Here is a 22558-nt window from a genome sequence, read left to right as displayed (position 1 = left end):
TTTTTATTTGGTTTAACATTAAAGTCACATATAAAATATTGACGGCCAAAAAGAATACAGAGGCATAACATATGAGGACACCTATGTTATACGGCAACACTGGCTACTCTTAAACCAATCACCATCAGTATTTATGTAGTCCCCTAGCTTTAAACCTTCAGAATATCATGGTAGTCAAAGTGAAATGGTGGTAGCTTTTGACGTGTTTCTCTAATCAGCTTCGTCAGAAACATATAGGAATACATATGTGCTATCATGTGCCAGTCACATACTGTATATGTCCCGGGGGAAACTACAGGGAATAGGTGCACCAAAAAGGACTGCAGCCACCTTAATAGGCTGAAGGGTTATAGGCATATGTCATGCTCTAAGCTAAATATTATAATCCAGTGAGTAATATAGTCATCAGGTTACAAAGATGTCATTACTAGGAGTCCTTGTACTGGGGGCCAGGCCACCTCCACTTCAGCCTACAGTGCCAAAGCTGTATAAGCAAAGGTAAAAAAAAAAAGTCCCACTGCATATAGCCTGACTTGCATCTGCTGACAAATCCCAGGTCTCTGCAAAAGTACAATTAGGCCCTGGCCAAGATGATGTACTGTAAACCTCACAAACAAATGTGAGCCCACATGGCCATTCACATCCAAGATGTCAAATATGGTCCAATTTATGACTTACCTTGGTTATCCCCAAAACGCCTATATTAGGGCTAGATGATGTGGATCCATTGCCAGTGCCAAACACCCCATCCAGGACACAAGAGAGGCCTTCAATGAATATCCCCCTGTATACAGACAAAATAATTATATCAGTAAGAGAAATCTGCATGGAATGATATTGTAGAAGATTAATTTACACTGTCAGTTAAAATTTGACTATTCCCTGAAATGTGTACAAAAAAAAAGCATACAGTATCAGTATTTAACAAATGTCTAACTGGTAAGGCAGCCAACTCTTCTAGCCAAGACTGTGGCCTTCTGGTCATGTGATGATAGCAACCCATAGGAGGGCAGGGATACGCGGCAGCCCAGACTTTAGAGAGGGGAAAACCAAGTTCTCTACCTGATATTTTGATAGCAGAAAACAAACACTTCTGCACACGAATGGATTACCATAAAGTCTATGTATCGTGATGGTCTATGTCACAGGCTTTGCTGCCCTCAGGGATAGGGGCATCCTAACAGTCAACGAGAACAAGAAAAAAAAAGGCGCACTAGCCCAGTGCATTATCCTTCAGATATGTTTTATTAAAAATAGATAAAAAGAAAATTACTCACAAACGTAGGGGAATGGCTCACAATGTAAATAGTCTCCAAAGTAGCAGCAGAGCCCAGCAGAGACTGCTGGGCTCTGAGGAAGAAGGCAATCCTTCGAAATGCGTCAGCCTGCAGTGGCCCTTGTCATCTCCTCTGTGACCACATGGAGTACATCTGTTTTAGACTCAATGCTGCTACTTTGGAGACTATTTACATTGTGAGCCATTCACCTACGTCTGTGAGTAGTTTTCTTTTTATCTATTTTTAATAAAACATATCTGAAGCATAATGCACTAGGCTGGTGCGCCTTTTTTTCTTTTTCTCATTCTCTACCTGATATCTGGAGGAGTGTGGAGTAACACCATGGCTAAAAATAATAAATGCGAAAAGATAAAAACTAGGGTTGTCCCGATACCGATACTAGTATCGGTACCGATTCCGAGTATTTGCGGGAGTACTCGTACTCCCGCAAATACCCCCGATGCCTAAATAGAATACTTGTGCATCCCCGCTGCCGCCGCCGCTTGGGTAATACGGGCGGGGAACATTACAGCTTTCATTTGAATAGCTGTAGTGTTTCCCGCCGCGCATAGACACTCCCCCTTGCTCGGGTGAACTGTCTAATCCCGAGCAAGGGGGAGTGTCTATACGCAGTGCGGCGCGAAAGACTACAGCTATTCAAATGAAAGCTGTAATGTTCCCCGCCCGTATTAACCAAGCGGCAGCGCGGCATGGCAGCATGTAGGTAAGGGGGACATGGCTGCATATATGGGGGGGCATGGCTGGATATGGGGGAGACATGGCTGGATATGGGGGGGACATGGCTGCATATGGGGGGGACATGGCTGCATATGGGGGGGGACATGGCTGCATATGGGGGGGGACATGGCGGGGGACATGGCTGCATATGGGGGGGGACATGGCTGCATATGGGGGGGACATGGCTGCATATGGGGGGACATGGCTGCATATGGGGGGGACATGGCTGCATCTGTGGGGGGACATGGCTGCATCTGTGGGGGGACATGGCAGCATCTGTGGGGGGACATGGCTGCATCTGTGGGGGGACATGGCTGCATCTGTGGGGGGACATGGCTGCATCTGTGGGGGGACATGGCTGCATCTGTGGGGGGACATGGCTGCATCTGTGGGGGGACATGGCTGCATTTGTGGGGGGACATGGCTGCATTTGTGGGGGGACATGGCTGCATTTGTGGGGGGACATGGCTGCATTTGGGGACACATTTTAAAAAAAGTATTGGTATTCGGTATCGGCGAGTACTTGAAAAAAAGTATCGGTACTTGTACTCAGTCCTAAAAAAGTGGTATCGGGACAACCCTAATAAAAACATTCATACAATATAAAAAGACACTCATATCTTCATATATTCCAAGAAACAACCAAACTTACCTATTAATGGCATGAATAGGAGGAGGTGGGGCACACGAAAGGCGGGCACAAGCATAGTAATCTCCAATAGACTCAATGATGCTCGCAACTACAGCACTTAGCATTCCGATGACCCCAGCAGCAGACACAGTGGGCAGACCCCACTGAACTACAAGAGGACAAACAATACAAGTCAATATTAGCGCATGTCCTGTGGTAAAAACAGTCTAAAAGGTTCAGTTTAAAGTGTACCTAGAGCTACATTTTGTTTTATGTTTGGAAAGAGTAGGGAAGGGTTGGAACAGGTTGTTATTGCTGCCTGTGTCCCTGTTGAAGGTCCACCATGTCCATCTGTCCTGATGACCACTGTCACAGAACAGAAAAGGGCGGGAAAACCTTCCACACTCTGCTCAACACTATATAAAAAATGTTTGGCTTAAGATACACCCATTAGGATCTTCAATTAAAAAAATTATTCCGATGAGATTTACATTACTACTAGAAATATCATAAAATGCCAAATTGCTTTTTGACTATGTTAATTTTAGAATGGTTCCCAGTGGTGTCAAAATATGCACTGCAACACCTTGTAATGATGACCAAGTCATATTCAAGGTCTTCGATCTGAAGTGAATAAAAGGAATTACCAATAGCATTCTCCATAATCGGTACAAATTAATGGGGGGAGATATACTAACGCTTGAGCACACAGAATCTAGTACAGCTCTGCATAGTAACCAATCAGCTTCCAGGTTTTATTGTCTAACCTAACTGAACAAGCTGAAATAAGTAGCGGATTAGTTACTGTGCATAGTTTGTACCAGACTTATTTTGCCATAGCAAAGCATGCTGCAGATATAAATTTACAATTTTAGGTGAAAGACATGCTTAACTTTCAGTTGCCATTACTGGCTGTTGCCAACGGCCGTTTCAGGTCTATTCTATGCTCCTGTCTAACTTGGCCCTGGTATGTGTATGTGTGAATGTGAGTTAGGGATCTTAGATTGGAAGCTGCTTGAAAGCAGGGACTGATGTGAATGGACAATATATATGTAAAATGCTGCGTAAAAATTGTTGGTCTAATATGAGTACCTGTAACAAAATACATTTGTGCCACGCATGCCAATTTCTATTTTACAGTGAAATAGAAACTGATGTGGGTCCTGAACCTATTTAACCAGGTGATCGTCGCAGTTTTAAACACAGAGGGAACCAGAGCAAGCAGCTCCAGCTCTCCATGCTGTGTTTGGTGCAGAGATGACATAGAAGACAGAGCATATCACCACCAATTACCAAAACGGGCTTGTGCCCCCCTTGTTAATTACAAGCAGGATGTGCTTTATTTTATCAGTTTAGAGGAGTGGTGCACGCTTTATTAATCTTTTTGCTAACCCATCCGATATCGTTACCCCGTCTTAGCAAATAAAGTAATCCTGTACTGAGAGAAATAAAAGGTGCTACCCTCCATAAATTACCGGTACCCGGCTATTTTTATTTTCAATACTTTAAAGTGGAGTTCCACCCAAAATGTGGAAGCTCCGTTTACCAGCCCCCTCCAACCTTCCGGTGCCACATTTGACACCTTTCGGGGGGGGGGGAGCGGGTACCTGTTTTTGACAGAAAGCACAGCACGCTTTGCGCATGCACAGTAAGGAACTGGCTGTGAAGATAAAAGCCTTCACTGCCGGGTTCCCTTACTACGAACGGCAGTGGCAGCACCCAAGAGCCAATGGAAACATTGGCTACAGTGCCGACATCGCTGGATTCCAGGACAGGTAAGTGCCCAATATTAAAAGTCAGCAGCTACAGTAAATGTACATTTTTTTCCGTGGGTGGGGGGGTACGGGACTTCTGACCCTGAACAATCGTGCAAAGAATATCCAAGTGAAGTTAAAACTATTGTTTTATACTTGTTCCTGGTCTACTAGAATCGGTCATATAGCCATAGTTTTCAGTAGGCATTTTCAAATCATTCAGCTAGATTTTTAGCAGTTTGCTTAAAGTTCTGAAAGCTTCCCTAGTGCTAGAGTCTTGATCCACTTGTAACTAGAGAGTGCATATTTATTGTCTTTTATTATTTTTGAAAAATTGATACACCTAAACGGAGGCGCCCTCTTGTGTTTGTTTTATATGTTTCAACTGAAAATATCTGTAGCTCTATGCAATCTTTCACGGGACTTCAGTAGACTCCCAGCAAGCTTTAGGCTGGGTTGACACTGTCGCACGGAGCGGCTCACAGCAGGGGTCCGGTGCGTCCCTGTTCACCGTTTCAGGTCCCATTCAGTCCGATATTTGGGCTGAATTCGGACTTGAAAACGGACCAGAAGACGCACAGGACTCCTGTGCAATTCGCTCCGGGGATGTGTGAAACGACTCCATCTCCTGACATGCAAATTGGATGTGAGGAAACCCATATCCAATATGCATTTGTGTGAACCCAGCCCTAAACACTTAATGAAGCTTGTTGCAGTCTTAACAGCTTAAATAAAGCTAAAGCCAGCATTTAAGATAGCAGCTTCAAATGTGCATGCTCCCTCTCTGAAAGGCATTGTATGACACATTCCCTCAGAGTTTATATAACATTTTGGTACAGTAAGGAATAGTACGTTTCTACACATCTCGTATTGTTAATAACTACACCAGTTAGATAGACAGGAGGAAGTAGCATTAAAGTCTGCTGGTAAGATCATATGGAAGAACTATGGGCAACTATTTTTCAGTGCAAAGAATGTGCAAATTAAAAGAATATCTAAAGGGAGGGAGACTTACAAAAGGTTATGTGAAAATGTGAACATAGTACAACTTCCACATACAGAAAAAAAATGTCAGTAGCTTAAAAAAGCTCTGTACAACTCTCCCTGCTGACAGGGCTCAGATCAGGCACAATGGCCACCTGCAATTTTGTTCAGCTTGATGAAAAACCGATAAGCTTAATGGAGAAGTATAGCCAAAGCTTTTTTTTTGCTGTACTTCCATCGATAAACGGAAGTGCAGTTCTTCGATCTGCACTCCTGTGACCCGTTTTCAGCCGACGGTGGACTAAAGCCAGCTGTCGGCTGATGTCAGCCAGTCCAGGCTCTGGAAAGATCCTGACCATAGGGTCGGGATCCACCCAGATTCCTGGAGCGGCAGCAGGATCAGTCACTCAGCAAGCTTCCGGGCCCTCCACAGCCCAGTGATAATGTGAGCAATGGAGGGGCAGGGCAGAGAGCCGGTGACCAATAAGAAGACTGAGAGCTGAGTGATTAGCTGACCAATGCTGCATCCAGCTAGGCAAGTGTGTATATGTATATATCTATATTTATTTTTTCAGACAGTGCAACACAAGGCAGTTGCAACTTATTAGCAGCACTGTGTAACCAATAGAATACTGCTAAATTAGTGGAGGTGCATTCTATTGGCAGCCAGCTCTTAGACTGGGCTCCCTGGTGACAACATCAGTTTACTTCAGTAATCAGAGGTGGGCAGGGTATGCCTAGCAAACTCTAGACAGATTCCTCTGTGTGTGCCTAGGCACTGCCACAAGTACAAAGGTCCTCTACTTCATATGAGAATAAAACATGAATTCCAAGTATTGATATTTTATACATAGTTACACTGGTAGCTGTCTGTGTTTGGTGGAGACCAATAGGCTGAGATTGCTCGGTATTGTTTTTTCACCTGGGCTCGTCGGAGTAGTGGCATTCCTTTCCACTTTACATATGCATATACCATACCTGGCTGATGAGGCTGGAAATCACTGAAGCAGACACCACTACTTCAGTCATCTCCATTTGCTTCCACATCCCGCGCCGAGCAGCTGGCCTGCTGCTTACTGAACACAGGAATTCAGCTGCTTGGCACGGGCGCTATTCTGAGAATGCTTTGTAAATAGAGATCACTGGAGTAGCCGTGTCTAGTTTGGCGATTCCAGCTTCCAGTAGCATCGGCCAGGTATGGTACCTACATAATTACATTGGTCCAAGCTGAACCAAAGTAACTAGGAATAAAATACCCATACCTGAAATTCTTCTTTAAAGGCTAAAAGGTACATTTTTGTTTACTTACAGATTCATCAAATTAAACTGTGCAATGAATCAGTGTTGGATGGCCATACTTTAGGCAAGTTTTCACTGGTGATTGGACCAAGCCTGCTTTACATTTGTGCCAGGACATGTACTGTGGGTCATTTCACACCTTTGCATTTTTGCTGGATGTGTTTTATATTTAAATCAAGATAAATGCAATAAAGTGCACGTGAACATATGTCAAAGTGCAGTGTAAGGCTGCATCATCAGTTTTTCACCTTTTTCTATGGGGAGATGTATGTACATTTACTGTACATAAAAAACGCTTTAATGGGCCCTTAGAGAAAATTCCTTTCTATGTTAATGTAGAAGACCAAGCTTGTATGTGCGGCTCATGTAGCGTGTGCTACACTTGCATTCACAGTGAAGATAAATCATCTCCAAGACAACCATAAGCTTGCCAAGAGTGATACAATCCAGCCCACTGTGCATGTACCTTAATGCTCCAGTATTAGAACACAATAGGAGATATGCAGAAACTTTCTATTTCCATTCTGGACCCACGTGGTTATAGTGCTGAAAACTCCAAACCCTAACACATTTCAGGAGGCGATGAGCGACTTTGAAACAAGGCAGGCAGTAATTATTGCTTCCCTTCATTTTCAAAACCTGAATGTCAATGTTATAACCAGCCTTACACACTTGTCAATCATTAAAATAACTGCATGTATTTCTGGTGACCAAAAGACAACATATCAAGTGAATGCACAATATTACCTTGGTCTCTACAAGAATCCTTTTCCTAGAACGATGCATCCTGAGACCAGCGTTCGAAAAACACAAGATATGCAAAGTCCCTGTGTACACTGCTCTAATGGAGGGAAAGCCACAAGCGGGGGAATATTAGCACTGCAACGGCAAAAGTACAAGATGATTTCTATAGGGCCAAGCCTACCAGTTCTGCTCTTTAGCACAGTCCCTGACCAGACAGAAGGGGGCAGCAACACACCATCATCATTCTATGTATTGCTGCCTCTTCTGGCATCAACTGGGTTTATGCACACAGGTGAGTCAGAGCAGTGTACACAGAGAATGCAGCCCAATAGGGCAACATTTCTATTAAGTATGGCTCAGCCAACAGGCTGGGCTAATTGTTCTACCCTCCACATCATGGGTTTCAAAAATGTGTTTATATGCACTCACTGCTCGATTACACAAGTATGAATGGTACAAAAATAAATAAATAAATAAAAAAGGAACAGTGTCTTAAGCAAAGCCAGAAAAACATGTGCAGGGTTAAAAGCAGAAGTTGGAAAATGTGTACAAGAAATGAGAACAAGGGTAAAAGGAAAAACAAAGGAAATGTAAAGCACAGCATGCCCATCACGTAAAGTAAGACGTGTATAACTAATTCTATGGTGAAAGAAAGGAAGGGGGGTAGGCACACTTCTTGGTTTATCGAAGATATATTAATTCAAGGTATTCTAGACCTGTGTAATACCCCATAGCAGCACCAAGGCCGTAAAAGAGGTAAACTTAAAGGATCACTAAAGGAATTTATTTTTTTAGCTAAATAGCTTCCTTTACCTTACTGTAGTACTGGTTTCATGTCCTCATTGCTCGTTTTTGCTTTGATGTTGCTGTAAAACTGCTCTGATCTCCACACTTCCTGGTTGCCTGTTTCCTTATAACCATCATACTGGGAGCTTTTCACGATGGTCTAAGCTGTCATTACTGTGTGTCTAAAACTTAACAGAACCAATCAGATTCATTTTAAAAACAAAACACTGCCCTGGATTTGTTTGTTTTTGTTCTGTGGGTCTCTTTACTTCACAGAAACATGAAACCAGTTTAAAAAACAAAAGTGAAACTGTAGGCACATTATAGGATTGAATTTAATCTATTTTTAAAAGGAATCAGTTAACTTTTATGTCTATATACCCTGTAAACAGTAATTTCAGCAAAAAATGTTTTTTCCTTTAACAGACACAGCTGTTAATTCGGCATCACAAAGGATCATTTTAAAGTGTTACTAAACCCACAACAGTAAAATCAGTCTGTATATGCAGTAAAGCATGCTTGTTATACTCAGTGTGGAACCTAAGGGGTGCATCCTGTGCATTGTGTAAAAAAAGCTCTTTGATCCTGTCTTTTCTGATCCTCCCCTACTTACACTGTCCCAAATGCAAATCTTGGGGGCACTCTGCACATGCTCACTTTGGTGTGTATTGCTAAAGAGTTGTTTTTTGAGGGGTGGGGGTGCATGTGACTGGCACAGAGCTAATCCTTTATATCTTCTGGCATGCCCCATATATATATATTTTGTTTGGGAGCCACGTCGCACGACCGCGCAATTGTCAGTTAAAGCGACGCAGTGCCGAATAGCAAAAAGGGGCCCCGGTCATTGACCAGCAATATGGTCCGGGGCTGAAGTGGTTAAATAGGTCCTACCCAACGCCTATTCATTCATCTTAATATTGGCCAAATTACAACCCAGCATGCCCCAGATGTGGTGAGACCAGTGGCACCTTTTACCATCTAATGTGGTCTTTGTCTTGTTATCCAAGGGTAATGGACACAAATGGTACATTTCCTACGTGACCAAATGGGCTCCCCACTAACCCTATGCTCTAAAATATGCTTATTGGGCCTTCTTCCCACCTCGGAGGAGTATAAACAGCTTAATATTTTTCTACGCTTTATTGCCAAATTGTTAATTGCAAGAGTTTGGCTCAGGGAGTCACTTCCGACCATACCGAATTGGATCGCGGCCATTATTAAAATGTTGCCCTATAAAAATAGTCCTATACATTCATAGAGGGTGCCCGAATAAGTACAATAAGATATGGATTAGATGGTAAGGGAAAACCCTTTACATGCATAGTGGATGAATGAATCACTCTGTCTACCTTATGGGTACAATGCATTATTCATTGTATACTTTCTACGTGGCTACTTAACAGTCTGCACACCATGTGTGTCAATAACTATGTATGTATAAATAACTATCTGTGTATCACTGCCATTTCCACTGTTCATGTTCTTGGTATCACACGTGCTGTTAATTCTGACATCTTTACTCCGTATGAAACTGTCACCATTCATCCTTCGATTATGGTGCTTTGCACTTTTAAATGTTTGTTTCTCTTTTCAATAAAGATGTCATTTTGTTTAAAAAAAATTATTGCATTTCAATATTCTGTGTACGACCAAATATAGTGAATGCAGGGTTCTGGGTTTAGTAACACTTAAAGGGACAAGCTCTCTCACAATTTAACCTGCCTAAAAGGATAAGTCCACTTTTTTTTTATATATATATTTAAAATAAATGCACCCATATTATTTAAAATATGCACCCTGTATACACCATACACACAGCACAGCTGGTGGTAGATTTAAACAGCCTGCTTGGCCATATGAATTTGGAGTTAAATATGGAATCTAAAAAAAAAAAAAAAAAAAATTGGCAATGTAATCGTTAAAAGCAGCAGGAGGGGGCGTATGAGCAAAAAGATTAAAAACAGATTAAAGTCTGGGGAAGGATGGAAAATTTCTATAAAAACAGGTATTAAATGAAGAATAAATTAAGATAAAAACAAAGCAAAAAGTGAAACATTAAAAGGAATTTTCGTTTTAAATGGACTATTTGTAAGTTGGTGGGGGAATAAGGGAGTGAGTTTAATTACATCATCCTTCCTTTTTCCGTGATTTTCACTATTAATATGATCTCAACAGAGACCATTTTTCTAATACAGTTCAAACATTAACATGAACGCACCGATTCATACACCTGTGAAAAGGGCTGGGTTTATCCACCCGGGGGGCACAGGTGGTCAGTGCAGCCGCACAGCCAACTTGGTAAATAAATAACAGGCTGCAGCAATCCGCCAGCATTTTGGTTTGTGCAAAATTGATGCATGGCTCTGAATGCAGTCTGTCTGCATTCAGAGCCATGCATCAGTCCCGCACGGATGTACAGTCAACAGTGTTTGTGAAGATTAGTATCAGCCTGTCATTGATTTTACCAGGCTGTACAGACTACCTATGCCTTCTAGGGAAGATAAATACAGACTTCAGCACAAGTGTACAAATTTGGGAGAAACATTAAGGCTCCCTTCACACTACTAGCATGACTTGTCATGCGACTGTGGCCATAAGTCGCACCCCATTCCTTTCAATTGCATCCGTTCAGATCGGTGCGACTTAAAATCACAGTGATTTTGAAAAGGTGCCTGCACTACTTTGGTGAGATTTTTGATGCAATTTAAGTCCAGAGAGTGTAAAGTCTCATCAAAGTCATGCTCCAAAAGCACTTTAAAGTTGCGCTAGTGACTGGAGCCTTAATTAAATGGGTGAAAACAGAATCTGGTGCAACTGTGCATTGTAACCATACAGTTTCTAGATTTTAATGTCAAAGCTTAATTGAACAAACTGAAGTTAGAAGCTGATTGGTTACTATGCACAGCTGCACTAGATTTTGTGTGCTAATTTTAGTAAATCCCCCCAATGGGGTTGATTTACTAAAACTGGAAAGTGCAAAATCTGGTGCAGCTGTGCATAGTAACCAATCAGCTTCTAACTTCAGTTTGTTCAATTAAGCTTTGACATTAAAATCTAGAAACTGGGGGGGCGTGGCCAGGCAGCCGATGTAACCGGACGCACTCTCAGCTCTCTCCGCCGAATCTCCTGACATCCATCCTGCACGCTGCCCGTCCTGCCTGGTCTTGGTGCCCAAGTGCTGCGGAACAGTGCCCTGATCATCCCGGTGCCCTCCGTTCCTAGATCCGAGGAGAATGTCGGCGGCTAGGAAGCAAAACGCAAACCGAGCTGCAGACAGCATGGCAAGCCAAGATGGCGCGCAGGCCTCCCGCACAGCCAAGGAGAAGCACAGGGATGGAGCGGAGAGACTTTTCTCCAGAGTACTGGATGCGGGTCCCGGCGCTCTCCCGGAGAGACAGAGCGAGCTGACCGGGGGAACATCTGATACGGACGATACTGTCCCTCTGGAGGATGGCGGAGGCCCGGAACTCCTATGGAGCGCCGTGAGTACTCCTAATAGCAACCCCACTAGGCCGCAGTCTCTCCCCAGCCCTGCCTCTGATAGTGAGCCCTCACTTAGAGACATTTTTGCGGCCATTACCACGTGCAATACCTCCCTAGCTGCCCTGACTGCTGACATCAAAGGGGTTAAAGCGGAAATAACATTTTTGAGGCAAGATGCACAAAAATTGAGGGAAAGAACCTCTGCTGCAGAGGGCAGGATAAGCTCCATTGAGGATGACATGGCCCCCATGCAAAGAGATCTCTCATATAATAACCATCTCCTCACTCAACACTCATCCCGATTAGAGGAATTAGAGAACAGAATGAGAAGGAATAACGTGAGACTGGTTGGTTTGCCTGAAAGAGCTGAAGGAAAGGACCCTGTTGAGTTTATTGAAAACTGGCTGGTGACTGCTTTTGGCAAAGAAGCTTTCACTCCATTATTCTCAGTTGAGAGAGCACACAGAGTGCCTTCTCGGCCTCTGCCACCGGGGGCCCCTCCAAGACCCTTTCTGTTTAAATTGCTCCATTATAAAGATAGGGATGCTATACTGCGCAATGCTAGGCTTAAACCTGAAGCCATGAAGATTGATAATGCTAAAATCTCCTGCTTCCCTGACTTCTCTGCTGAGCTACAAAAGCAACGTGCAAAGTTTATAGACATTAAACGCCGCCTCAGAGCTCTAGATGTAAAATATGCTATGCTATACCCCTCCAAGCTAAGGGTGGAAGCTCTAGGCTCCGTTCACTTTTTTGACCTTCCGTCTTCGGCCGCACAGTGGCTGGACAGAGAGGAACGCTCAATCCGTGATGGTCGCATCCAACGCCGCGCTCAACAGGACGGGTAATACTCTGATTTAATTATCGCTGACAACTACCTGTTTGTTCCTATTCCAAGGCGGAGAAGCTGCTGATGTTTAATCCACATTTTACTAATTGGGCTACTTTGTTTTAGCTGCTGAGAAGTTTGAACACTTTGGTGCACTTCCACTGTTGCCCCCATGTGGATTTGGCTGCGGCCCCACCTTGCCTACGAGCACATAAGTTTGGCCATGTTGGCCTATGGTTATATGACTTTGTTTTTTCTTCTACTATCCCTTCATCTTCTGTGCAACCTCGCTGGAGGACCACCTCGATTCGTCGTGTACCACTCCCATCCTGAACTTGCCACCCCTCTTGTGACTACCTCAACTGCGTATTGCTCATTGCTCTCTGTATCGTCCCTACTACTGATGCTGCACCTTCCTACCCCGATACATATCTCTTGCGTCTGCCGGAGGTCGGATGCCCATTTTCTCCTTGCCGGTCTGATCTACCACCCTCATACTCAGTATGATAGTACTGTTATTACCATGCATGTTTTACCTGTTTCTAAACTACAATGGCTGCATTGACTAGATTTGTGTCTTGGAATGTGAGGGGTTTAAACAACCCGGTTAAGCGCCTGGCCGTGCTCCGTACGGTCAAGCGAATAGCTGCTGATATTATTTGTCTGCAGGAGACTCACCTCCCCCCGACCTCCACACCCCAATTTGCGGTAAGGCAATTTAGCCACCAATTTCATTCTACCTTCTCAGTGTACTCGAGGGGGGTGAGTATCCTGGTCAAGCAGGGCGCGCAGTTTACGGTCCTGAAAACACAAATTGACCCCGATGGGAGGTATATCTTTATCTTATGCTGTATACACGGTACTAAATGTATTTTGGCTGGAATATATATTCCTCCTCCGTTTTCATCTAGTATATTGAAGGTATTGACAGATTTCATGGCCCGCTTTACGGGAATACCTGTATTAGTGATCGGTGATTTTAATAACTGTCTGGATAATACTAGGGATAGAATGTCTGCACAAGGAGAAGTGGGAGTACGGGGAGGGAGCGGGCCTACTTCGTTTGCCCGCTTAATAGCGGAAATGGGCCTCACAGATGTCTGGAGAGCTCATAACCCGGAGGCCAGGGTTTACTCCTGTCAATCGGCCTCTATTGGTTGCTTGTCCAGAATTGACCTTGGTTTAGGGAATGATTTGCTCCTACCAATGTTAGAGTCCTCCCAGTACCACCCCAGGCAGGTCTCGGACCACTCCCCATTGTCAATAGACATCAGGTGTGGAGCCCGCAGGGGTAATACCCTTTGGAAGCTCAACCCCTTCTGGCTATCGCTTATTCCAGATCCAGATCCTATCCCGGAACTACTCACAAATTTCCTTGAACGAAATTTGAACACGGCAACATTGAACGTGGTATGGGATACGATTAAAGCCTTCCTCAGAGGCCAATTCATTAGGGAAATTTCCAAGGTCAAAACGTCCACAAAGAAATGGGAGATGTCGGTGCTGGAGGAGGTAGGATCCTCTGAAGGCAGATATATAGCTGACCCCACGGACGATAATAGACGTTCGTGGCTAGCGGCACAAACCTTACTTAAAGACCTATCCATGCAGTTAGCTGAAAATAAACGTTTCTTCCTACAGCAGAGCCACTTTGAAGAGGGTGAAAACACAGGTCACATGTTAGCACTACTAGCTAGATCACAACAATCATCCTCTCACATTACGTCGATCACGAATCACGCGGGGACTCCGTGTCACTCAACTAAGGAAGTCATAGAGACCTTCAAACTCTTTTTTCAGGAAGTATACTCTTCCAAAGTTAACCCCACTCAGGCCGAGATTTACACGTTTCTAGACAAATACCCCATTCCATCTTTGTCTGCTTCGGATGTTGCCCTGCTCAATGCTCCTCTAACAGAGGAGGAATTACTAGAAGCACTAGCACACTCGAAAAATGGTCGAGCCCCGGGGGCTGACGGGTTACCATCCGAAGTGTACAAAAGATATGCTACCCAACTCCTCCCTACTCTTCTTAAAGTCTATAATCATGCACTTGAAACGGGTTTCCTTCCCCCATCCATGAATGAGGCCCTTGTGGTGGTCCTGTTGAAACCTGGTAAGGATCCCTTGTCACCGGATTCCTATAGGCCGATCTCACTTCTGACATGTGATGTCAAGCTGTTAGCCAGGGCTCTGGCTAGCAGGTTGGCTAAATGCATACAAAAAGTGATTCACAGAGATCAGTCGGGGTTTATCCCGACGAGGTCAACTTCGCAGAACTTGCGCAGACTTTTCTTAAACTTGCAAATTCCCCCGGACAATGTAGGAAATAGGGCGGTTCTATCGTTGGACGCCGCCAAGGCGTTCGACAGCGTAGAATGGCCCTATCTTTGGGAAGTCCTGAGTCGATTTGGGGTGGGATCCACGTTTTTGAAGTGGGTTCAGCTGTTGTATAGTTCCCCGTCGGCGAGAATGCGCGTCAACGGGGAAGTATCGGAACCCTTCCATCTTGCTAGGGGCACCCGGCAGGGGTGCCCTTTGTCGCCCCTGTTGTTTGCCCTGGCTCTCGAACCACTGGCCATTCACATCAGGCATATGCAGGAAATAGTGGGGTTTCAGAGAGGACCTAGGAAAGATGTTGTCTCCCTTTATGCGGATGACACTCTAATATACTTGGGAGATACAGACGGCTCTTTAAAAAATGTTATGAACCTAATTGCTGGCTTCGGTCGGCTCTCGGGTTTCTCTATTAACTGGAATAAATCGGTCCTTATGCCCTTAGATCCCCTGCCGGGTCCATTGCCTGACTGCGCAAGGGACATTGCTGTGGTGGATGAATTTCGTTATTTGGGCATACAGGTCACACCACTCCCGCTTCAATACCTAGACAGGAATCTATCTCCACTACTACAAAAACTCCGCCTAAAATGCTCAGCCTGGAGGAAATTGCCACTGTCTGTGACTGGTAGAGTCAATTTAATTAAGATGGTTTGGGCGCCTCAGCTCCTGTACATCTTTCACAACTCTCCAATTTGGATTACACACAAATGGTTTACTCGGATAGACTCTCAGTTTAGGGAACTAATCTGGGGGGGAAAAGTGGCTCGTATTAGTCTACACTCACTGCAGCTTACAAAAGATCAAGGGGGCCTCGCGGTCCCACACTCGAGGTTCTATTTTATAGCCTCACAGCTCCAGCATCTTGGTAATTGGGCTGTGGTTGATGACTCGGATCCGATCAGGTCATTGATAGTCCCAATAGATTCGGCACTCCCGGCACTGGTGTATCTGGAGGCTGGTCTTACCCAGTTCCCTGATACTCTTCCCACGATAACTCTATTGAACACTCTATGGAAATATGTGAGAAACACTTTTAAACTTAAAGCGATCTGCCAGTTCACTCCAATTTGGAGAAATAAATACTTAGGAGAGCTCTTTACACTGAAGGGCTTCGGCCCATGGGAGAGGCTCGGGATACATTATGTTACCCAGTTGTTCTCTGGCACTGTCTTTAAAACTTTTGCGGCCATGAAAGAGGACTTTGGGTTACATAACACCCAATTCTATCAATACCTACAGTTGAGACACGCAGTACAGTGTGAGGGTAGACTCTCCCCACTGATTGTGGTAGCGCACCCTCTGATGAGAGATGTGCTCTCCACGGAGGACAGGGCAGGTATGATTTCACGGGTATATGCAAGACTGCTCCAACACACTCATGATGCCAGTAAACTTCCCTGCAGACGTGGGTGGGAGCGTGACTTGGGACCTATAGATGGGGAAACCTGGGAGTTGTGTCTGACATCCGCCCCCTTAGTCTCAGTCTCTGCATCTCAAAGACTATCACATTTATATTTACTACATAGGGTGTACAGGACCCCAGCCAGGCTACACAAATGGGGCTTTAGGGACACCCCCTTGTGCCCAAAATGCACTGCACAAACTGGTGATCTGCTACACATGATGTGGAAGTGCCCCAAGTTATTCCGGTATTGGAAATTCGTTCTGGATACTATAGCTCAGGTGTTTCAGATACCAGTTATTACTGATCCAGTGGTTTGCCTCCTTGGTGCCTTGGAACTACCTGACCTTCCCCCAAATGGCCATACCGCAGTGCTAAGATTGCTCTATCTTGCCCGCAAAGAGATAGCTAAACTATGGATAACCCCTAGGGTACCAACAGGCACACAATGGGTGACACAGGTCAACAGTATTTTAATACGCGAAAAGTTAACATACCAACATCGGGGTGCATTAAAGAAATTTTATTCTATGTGGCAGCCATGGCTAGATGTGCCGGGACTAGGCCCCTTGCAGTTGGTGAGGGACAGATTATTGCAGGGATAAAATGCCTTTGTTTCAGGGTGTGGGAATGCAACTGCGCTGTGAATAGAGAGAGAGAGAGTAGGGCATGCTACACCACTCATTGGAGAACCCAAAGAGGTGCTGAGAACATAATGGTGGTCCACAGTTCTTTTTTCTCTTTCTTTTCCCCTCTTCTTCCTTATCTTTTTCTTCCTTTTTTCTCTCTTTCTCACTCTTTTTCACTACCTGTCTCCCCTCCTCCCTTTGCTCTCAACCTTAGTTTGTGAAACTTCTTCTCACCCCCTGAGATTGCAGTCGGATGCTTCTGTGCACAGTCAGACTACATTCACCAGGGTAACAATGCATACTGATTGTAGTATTGTAAAGTGTAACACTTTCTCATAACTGCCTTGTTTACGTTTATGTTGGCAGGTATGCCATTAGAGTACATTGGTATTAGACCGAAACTTAATATACGCTGATATAAGATTGTATCCTGACCCTTTTTGCTTTTTCCCTGTATACTGCAAATGATACTTACCTGTCTGTGTGCAACCATGTGATTGTATCTCTATTTTTCTACAATAAACTTGTTTTTTGATTTAAAAAAAAAAATCTAGAAACTGTATGGTTACAATGCACAGTTGCACCAGATTCTGTTTTCACCCATTTAATTAAGGCTCCAGTCACTAGCGCAACTCGGCCGCGATTTCAATGAATGCCTGTGTAAATGGCATCAAAATCGGAACAAAGTAGTGCAAGGACTACTTTGAAGTAGGCACAACTTAAAGTCGTGCCAGTTTGAATGGTAGTCATTGGAAATCATGGAGAATGACTTGTCATACGATTTTGCAGTCCAAAATCGTGAGACAAGTCGTATAAGTGTGAAAGGGGACTTAGCAAATCAACCCGTGTGTCCATGTGAATAAGCTCTAGAGCCCCTTTCACATGGGGCGGATTGTCTGCTGAGCCCCTTTTGATCTGAGCAGAGCGGGCAGATGACAGGTTTGTTTCCCTAATATAAGCAGAGAGGACATGGACTGAGCCTCCGCTGCCCTTTGGACCGGCAGGTATAAATGGACTCCACTGTCTGTTTACATCTGACTGCCCTCAGATCCACCTTAACAGAGGGGGGTGGACCCCCTATCCGTTTTGTTTTTAGATTTGAATGGTGGGTTTCGGATTTGAGGTAGGCCCGTGTAAACAGACGCAAGTCCGCTTTCACCCGCTGGTCTGTAGGAGTGAATAGAGGGTCCAAACAGGTCTGCCTGAAGAACTTACAGGTGAACCTGATTGGGCCCTTTGTGTGACAGGAGCCTAAAACATAATTTTAATAACAAAGTATTGCTGCAAATGGTTTATTTAGCTCTATCCAACCTCAGTTCCCCAGACTGCGGATCCATTTCTTTCCTCACTGAATATACAGAAAGATTTAGGCTGCTATTGTTGCAATAAAGATGACCGAGTGTAAATGTACAAAAATGTTTTAACAAGCAGGGTGCTGACCCAGGAAGTGGTAATGTTAAGGGCAGCCATGTACTGTTAGATTTCTCTTGTTCTGCCCGCAGACTGAACAGTGCGAATAAGGAAATAAGCACTGCCAGGTCATGCACCTGCCTGAATACCTATCTGATAGAAAGCCGCCAGGGTTCAGCCTATCATTTTTCACTTAGCTCAGTCAATGTTTAAATCGACTTTTGTTGAGCATTAGTGGTGACAGGGCCACCCACAGCCTGGATTTTGGCCAATTCAGCAGGAATTGGCAGAAAATTACCAACTTAAAGCGGGGGTTCACCCTTAGAGGGCACTTTTTCCCCTTAGATTCCTGCTCGTTTTCTCTAGGGGAATCGGCTATTTGTTTTAAAATATGTGCAGTACTTACCCGTTTACGAGATGCATCTTCTCCGTCGCTTCCGGGTATGGGCTGCGGGACTGGGCGTTCCTATTTTGATTGACAGTCTTCCGAGAGGCTTCCGACGGTCGCATCCATCGCGTCACGATTTTCCGAAAGAAGCCGAACGTCGGTGCGCAGGCGCAGTATAGAGCCGCACCGACGTTCGGCTTCTTTCGGCTACGAGTGACGCGATGGATGCGACCGTCGGAAGCCTCTCGGAAGCCTGTCAATCAAGAAGGAACGCCCGCTCCCGAAGACCCATACCCGGAAGCGACGGAAGAAGATGCAGCTCGAAAACGGGTAAGTACTGCTCATATTTTAATACAAATAGCCGATTCCCCTAGACCGAACGAGCAGGAATCTAGGGGAAGAAAAAAAAAAAAATTATAAATGGGTGAACTCCCGCTTTAAACCAGGAAATTACAGAATAATCTTCCTCACTAGAAAACACAAGAATGGCTAAATGCTTTGGTAGGTAAAACTGTAAACACATTTTCTACATAGCTATTTTTCCGAGTCCTCTTTAATCCACTAGATTTTGAAGGCAATGTTTAGTTGATGGATACTAGAAGGTGGGCATTAAAAAGGGGAAAATAAAAGTATAGAAGTTATGCTAACTGCAGCCAAAATGTTTTTTTTTTATTAAATGGTGGTAATCTCTGGCAGCTTTGTATTGCCATCCAAGACCCCAGTGAGTGGATGATCTCTTGTATTTAAATCTGCTAGTCCATCTAACACCCCCCCCCCCCCACAATGACAATGATGCTGTCCAGAGGTGCCCCTGTGCTCCTTCATCCAGAGCGGATGCACTACAGGAGGAGTGCTACTGACCAGATCACCAGGTGAAAACTGGAGGGGAAAAAGCTTAAAAAATAAAATTATCTATTGATTGGTAAGCTGCAAATTAATTACACTTTTGATTTTAGGTTTAATACCTCTTTAAAAACAGGTGCATCAATAATGGAAAATAAATAAATTTGCCTTTCATAAAAAATAAATAAAAAAACACAGGTTGGTGAAACAATACTGCAGAAAGTGTTAAGCATGCCCATGGAAGGAATGATTATTCTGTGGTGTGGAATGCAGATTTAAACAGCAAGCCAAAAATAAAGGTGGGAGATGGGTTATGAGTGCTCGCTTTAGTGTAACTCTTGCAGTACATATAAAACACTTGGATAAAAACAGGAAATATGCAATATGACAGTTTTGGACAATTTGCTACAGACTTCATCTTTTAAGAGTACCTGTCATCCCCACACAAACCATAGAGCAGTGCTGTGAGATGGACCAGCATCATGCACATGGTGCTTCATGCCACCAGTTCCTAATGAAGGTGATGAACCAAAGCATAACTGCTTTCATCCTCTATGGGGGACAGGTAAACATTAATGCAATAAAGATTAAAAACTTAACAACAACACACACAATAAATCCAGAGAAGAAACACAAACTATGGGAATTAATAAAAAAAAGAAGCTGCAAAGACCATATCAAAGGACATGGGTTTCAAAAATCTGCAGTAGGCTATCATTAACAGTCTACTGCATCAACAACGGATGTGAATATAATAATCATTGAATGGGTCCCATCTGGCTAGATATAAACAAATACTGGACCCCATTCATCAAAGTGTCTGCGGAAGACCAGTTCTTGCTATATGCAACAACCAATCAAATTCTCATTTGCTATATCAGGAAGAAAAGAGAAAAATCTGATTGGTGGCTAAAAGAAACAACCGTGACTTCCTTCAGCTAAGTTAATACAACGTGCCCATTAGCAATTTGCAACTTCTTATGTTATAACAACACAGATGACCAAAGGGCAAAACTGTTGTAGTGCATTACCAAATCATGGAAGCTCCTTCCATTCATTATACTACCTCTTTGCAGACTATATTTACTAAATCCCATGTTTGAGGACAAACCTGTCATCAACCAAATCACCCATTTTAGAAGCCTCCAATGGAAGCAGTCATTGTCAGATTCATAGGCCCATCTCTACATTATGGGTAATGAAGCTGAACTTATTGAGCTTCACTTGTAACCCCTGTATGTTACCAGCGAGGAGAATGGCTGCTTTCATCCAAGGTTTCACACTTGGGTGATTCGCATTGTGGCAGAATTTAGTAATAGAGCATAAAGTAATAATGCCCAACACCATGCAACCATTCAGAAACCAGCTTTTACCTAAACTGAGAAAAAGTGGTCTGTGACTGGTTGCTGGGGAATGCAATCCTACTACATAAGCTTTCAGAGCATTAATAGACGTAATATTTATAGAATACTACTCACATGGGTAGGGAACTTTAAACCAAGGAGCTACAGTCAGAACTCCTTGCCTGGCATCAGTACGGGCATAAAACCCATATTTGGTATTATCTGGTGGAAAAACATCCGTCACGGTAAAGATAAAGCACAGCAACCAGGACACAAGGATTGCCATAATAATCTGAAAAAACAATACAAATGTATGTAAAAAAATTAGCAAATAGCAGCGATAAAGTAACAGGACAAAGCTATGGGCACATTGTACAACCATCCACCAACTCCTTACATCTTCCAGAAATAAAGCCCATGATTAAAGATGGTATCTCTGATCTTTCCTACAAAATCCTAACTAAACCTGGCAATATGCTTAGTTTTTTTTTTTCTTCTGTTCACTCAGCAGTGGATAGAAGAGTCCCCCTGCCAGGACAGCAGATGTAGTCAGTGATCGGCAAAAAGTTTTCAAGCCTGTTCCTTCCACAGAAGTCGATCAAACTTTGACAGAAGTTTGATCGACTTCTTTTGAGCGGGAGCAGTTACACACTGATTGAAATTTGGCAAGTCCGTGCTGAACTGGCTAAAATTTGATCAAACTAAGGCCAGCTATTCATTCCATGTCTTTGAGAATCCATCAGGTGTCCCAGGACATGCGGCATTTCCAATCTCACCTTCAACTCGAGTTCCCAGAAATATAACAACATATTATGCGACTTACCACCAGCCAAACAACATGGTAATTATGTTTCTGTGTGGATGGTCTTTAAGTAACCCCATGTGAACTCAATACACAAGTACCTCTCTACAATACATGACTGGACCATTCAGACATATTAATGAAAACACCAGTCTCCATGGCTGTCCTCTACGGAGTTGACCCTTCCCTCCTCGCTTGTAGATGTCGATCTAGAGGGATAGATAGTCACTCTGCCTGTACTGCAAGTTATGCGGACCTTATATTTGTATTTCGATTATTCCTTGAAATTGTGATACATGGTGTCTCTTGTTTGTATGTAAACCATGAAAAATATCTTTCAATAAAAAGTATCGGATTTAAAAAAAAAAAAAAATACTCTTAGATTGTAAGCTCTAATGAGCAGGGCTTTCTGATTCCTCCTGTATTGAGTTGTATTATAATTGTACTGTCTGCCTTCATGTTGTAAAGTGCTGTGCTAACTGTTGGCACTATATAAATCCTGTATAATAATAATAATACTGAGTGGAACTGAAGAAACTACAAGCTATCCAGTCCTTTATAGTAAGGCAAAATAAGCGAAGATCTCGTTTACATTTGTGCTTTGTTAATAATGAAAATTATTTTACCTTCTATCTATCAGTTTACATGTGTGTGTCTGTTTTTTTTAAAGGTTCTAAAGCTGGAAGTTTTTTTCTTTTTTTACCTTAAAAGTATTCCCTGCGCTAAAGGGATTGTAAATGCATTTTTTTTTCTTCAAATAACAAACACGTTATACTTGTGCAATAGTTTTGCACAGAGCAGCCCTGATCCTCCTTTTTTGGGTCCTCTGCTGGCGCTCTTGGCTCCTCATCCCCGTCAAGTGCCCCAATTGCAAGC

At 43.6% G+C, this 22558-nt stretch overlaps 1 protein-coding gene across 3 annotated transcripts in view; it reads right to left on the bottom strand.

The window, feature by feature from the left end:
• Positions 1-22558, bottom strand: part of SLC23A2 (solute carrier family 23 member 2) — a 258087-nt gene that overhangs the window by 14870 nt on the left and 220659 nt on the right. For all 3 annotated transcript variants that reach the window (XM_040345915.1, XM_040345916.1, XM_040345914.1), the window contains 3 exons: positions 21016-21172; positions 2668-2815; positions 679-784 (listed from right to left, as the gene is read on the bottom strand). In XM_040345915.1, the coding sequence (XP_040201849.1) occupies positions 679-784; positions 2668-2815; positions 21016-21172 (411 nt within the window). The remainder of the gene's footprint in view (positions 1-678; positions 785-2667; positions 2816-21015; positions 21173-22558) is intronic.

This window comes from Rana temporaria, chromosome 3 (assembly GCF_905171775.1).
Source record: "Rana temporaria chromosome 3, aRanTem1.1, whole genome shotgun sequence".
Classification (NCBI taxonomy): Eukaryota; Metazoa; Chordata; class Amphibia; order Anura; family Ranidae; genus Rana; species Rana temporaria.
The sequence above is the reverse complement of the archived record's forward strand: the minus strand, read 5'-3'. Positions and strand labels throughout refer to the sequence as shown.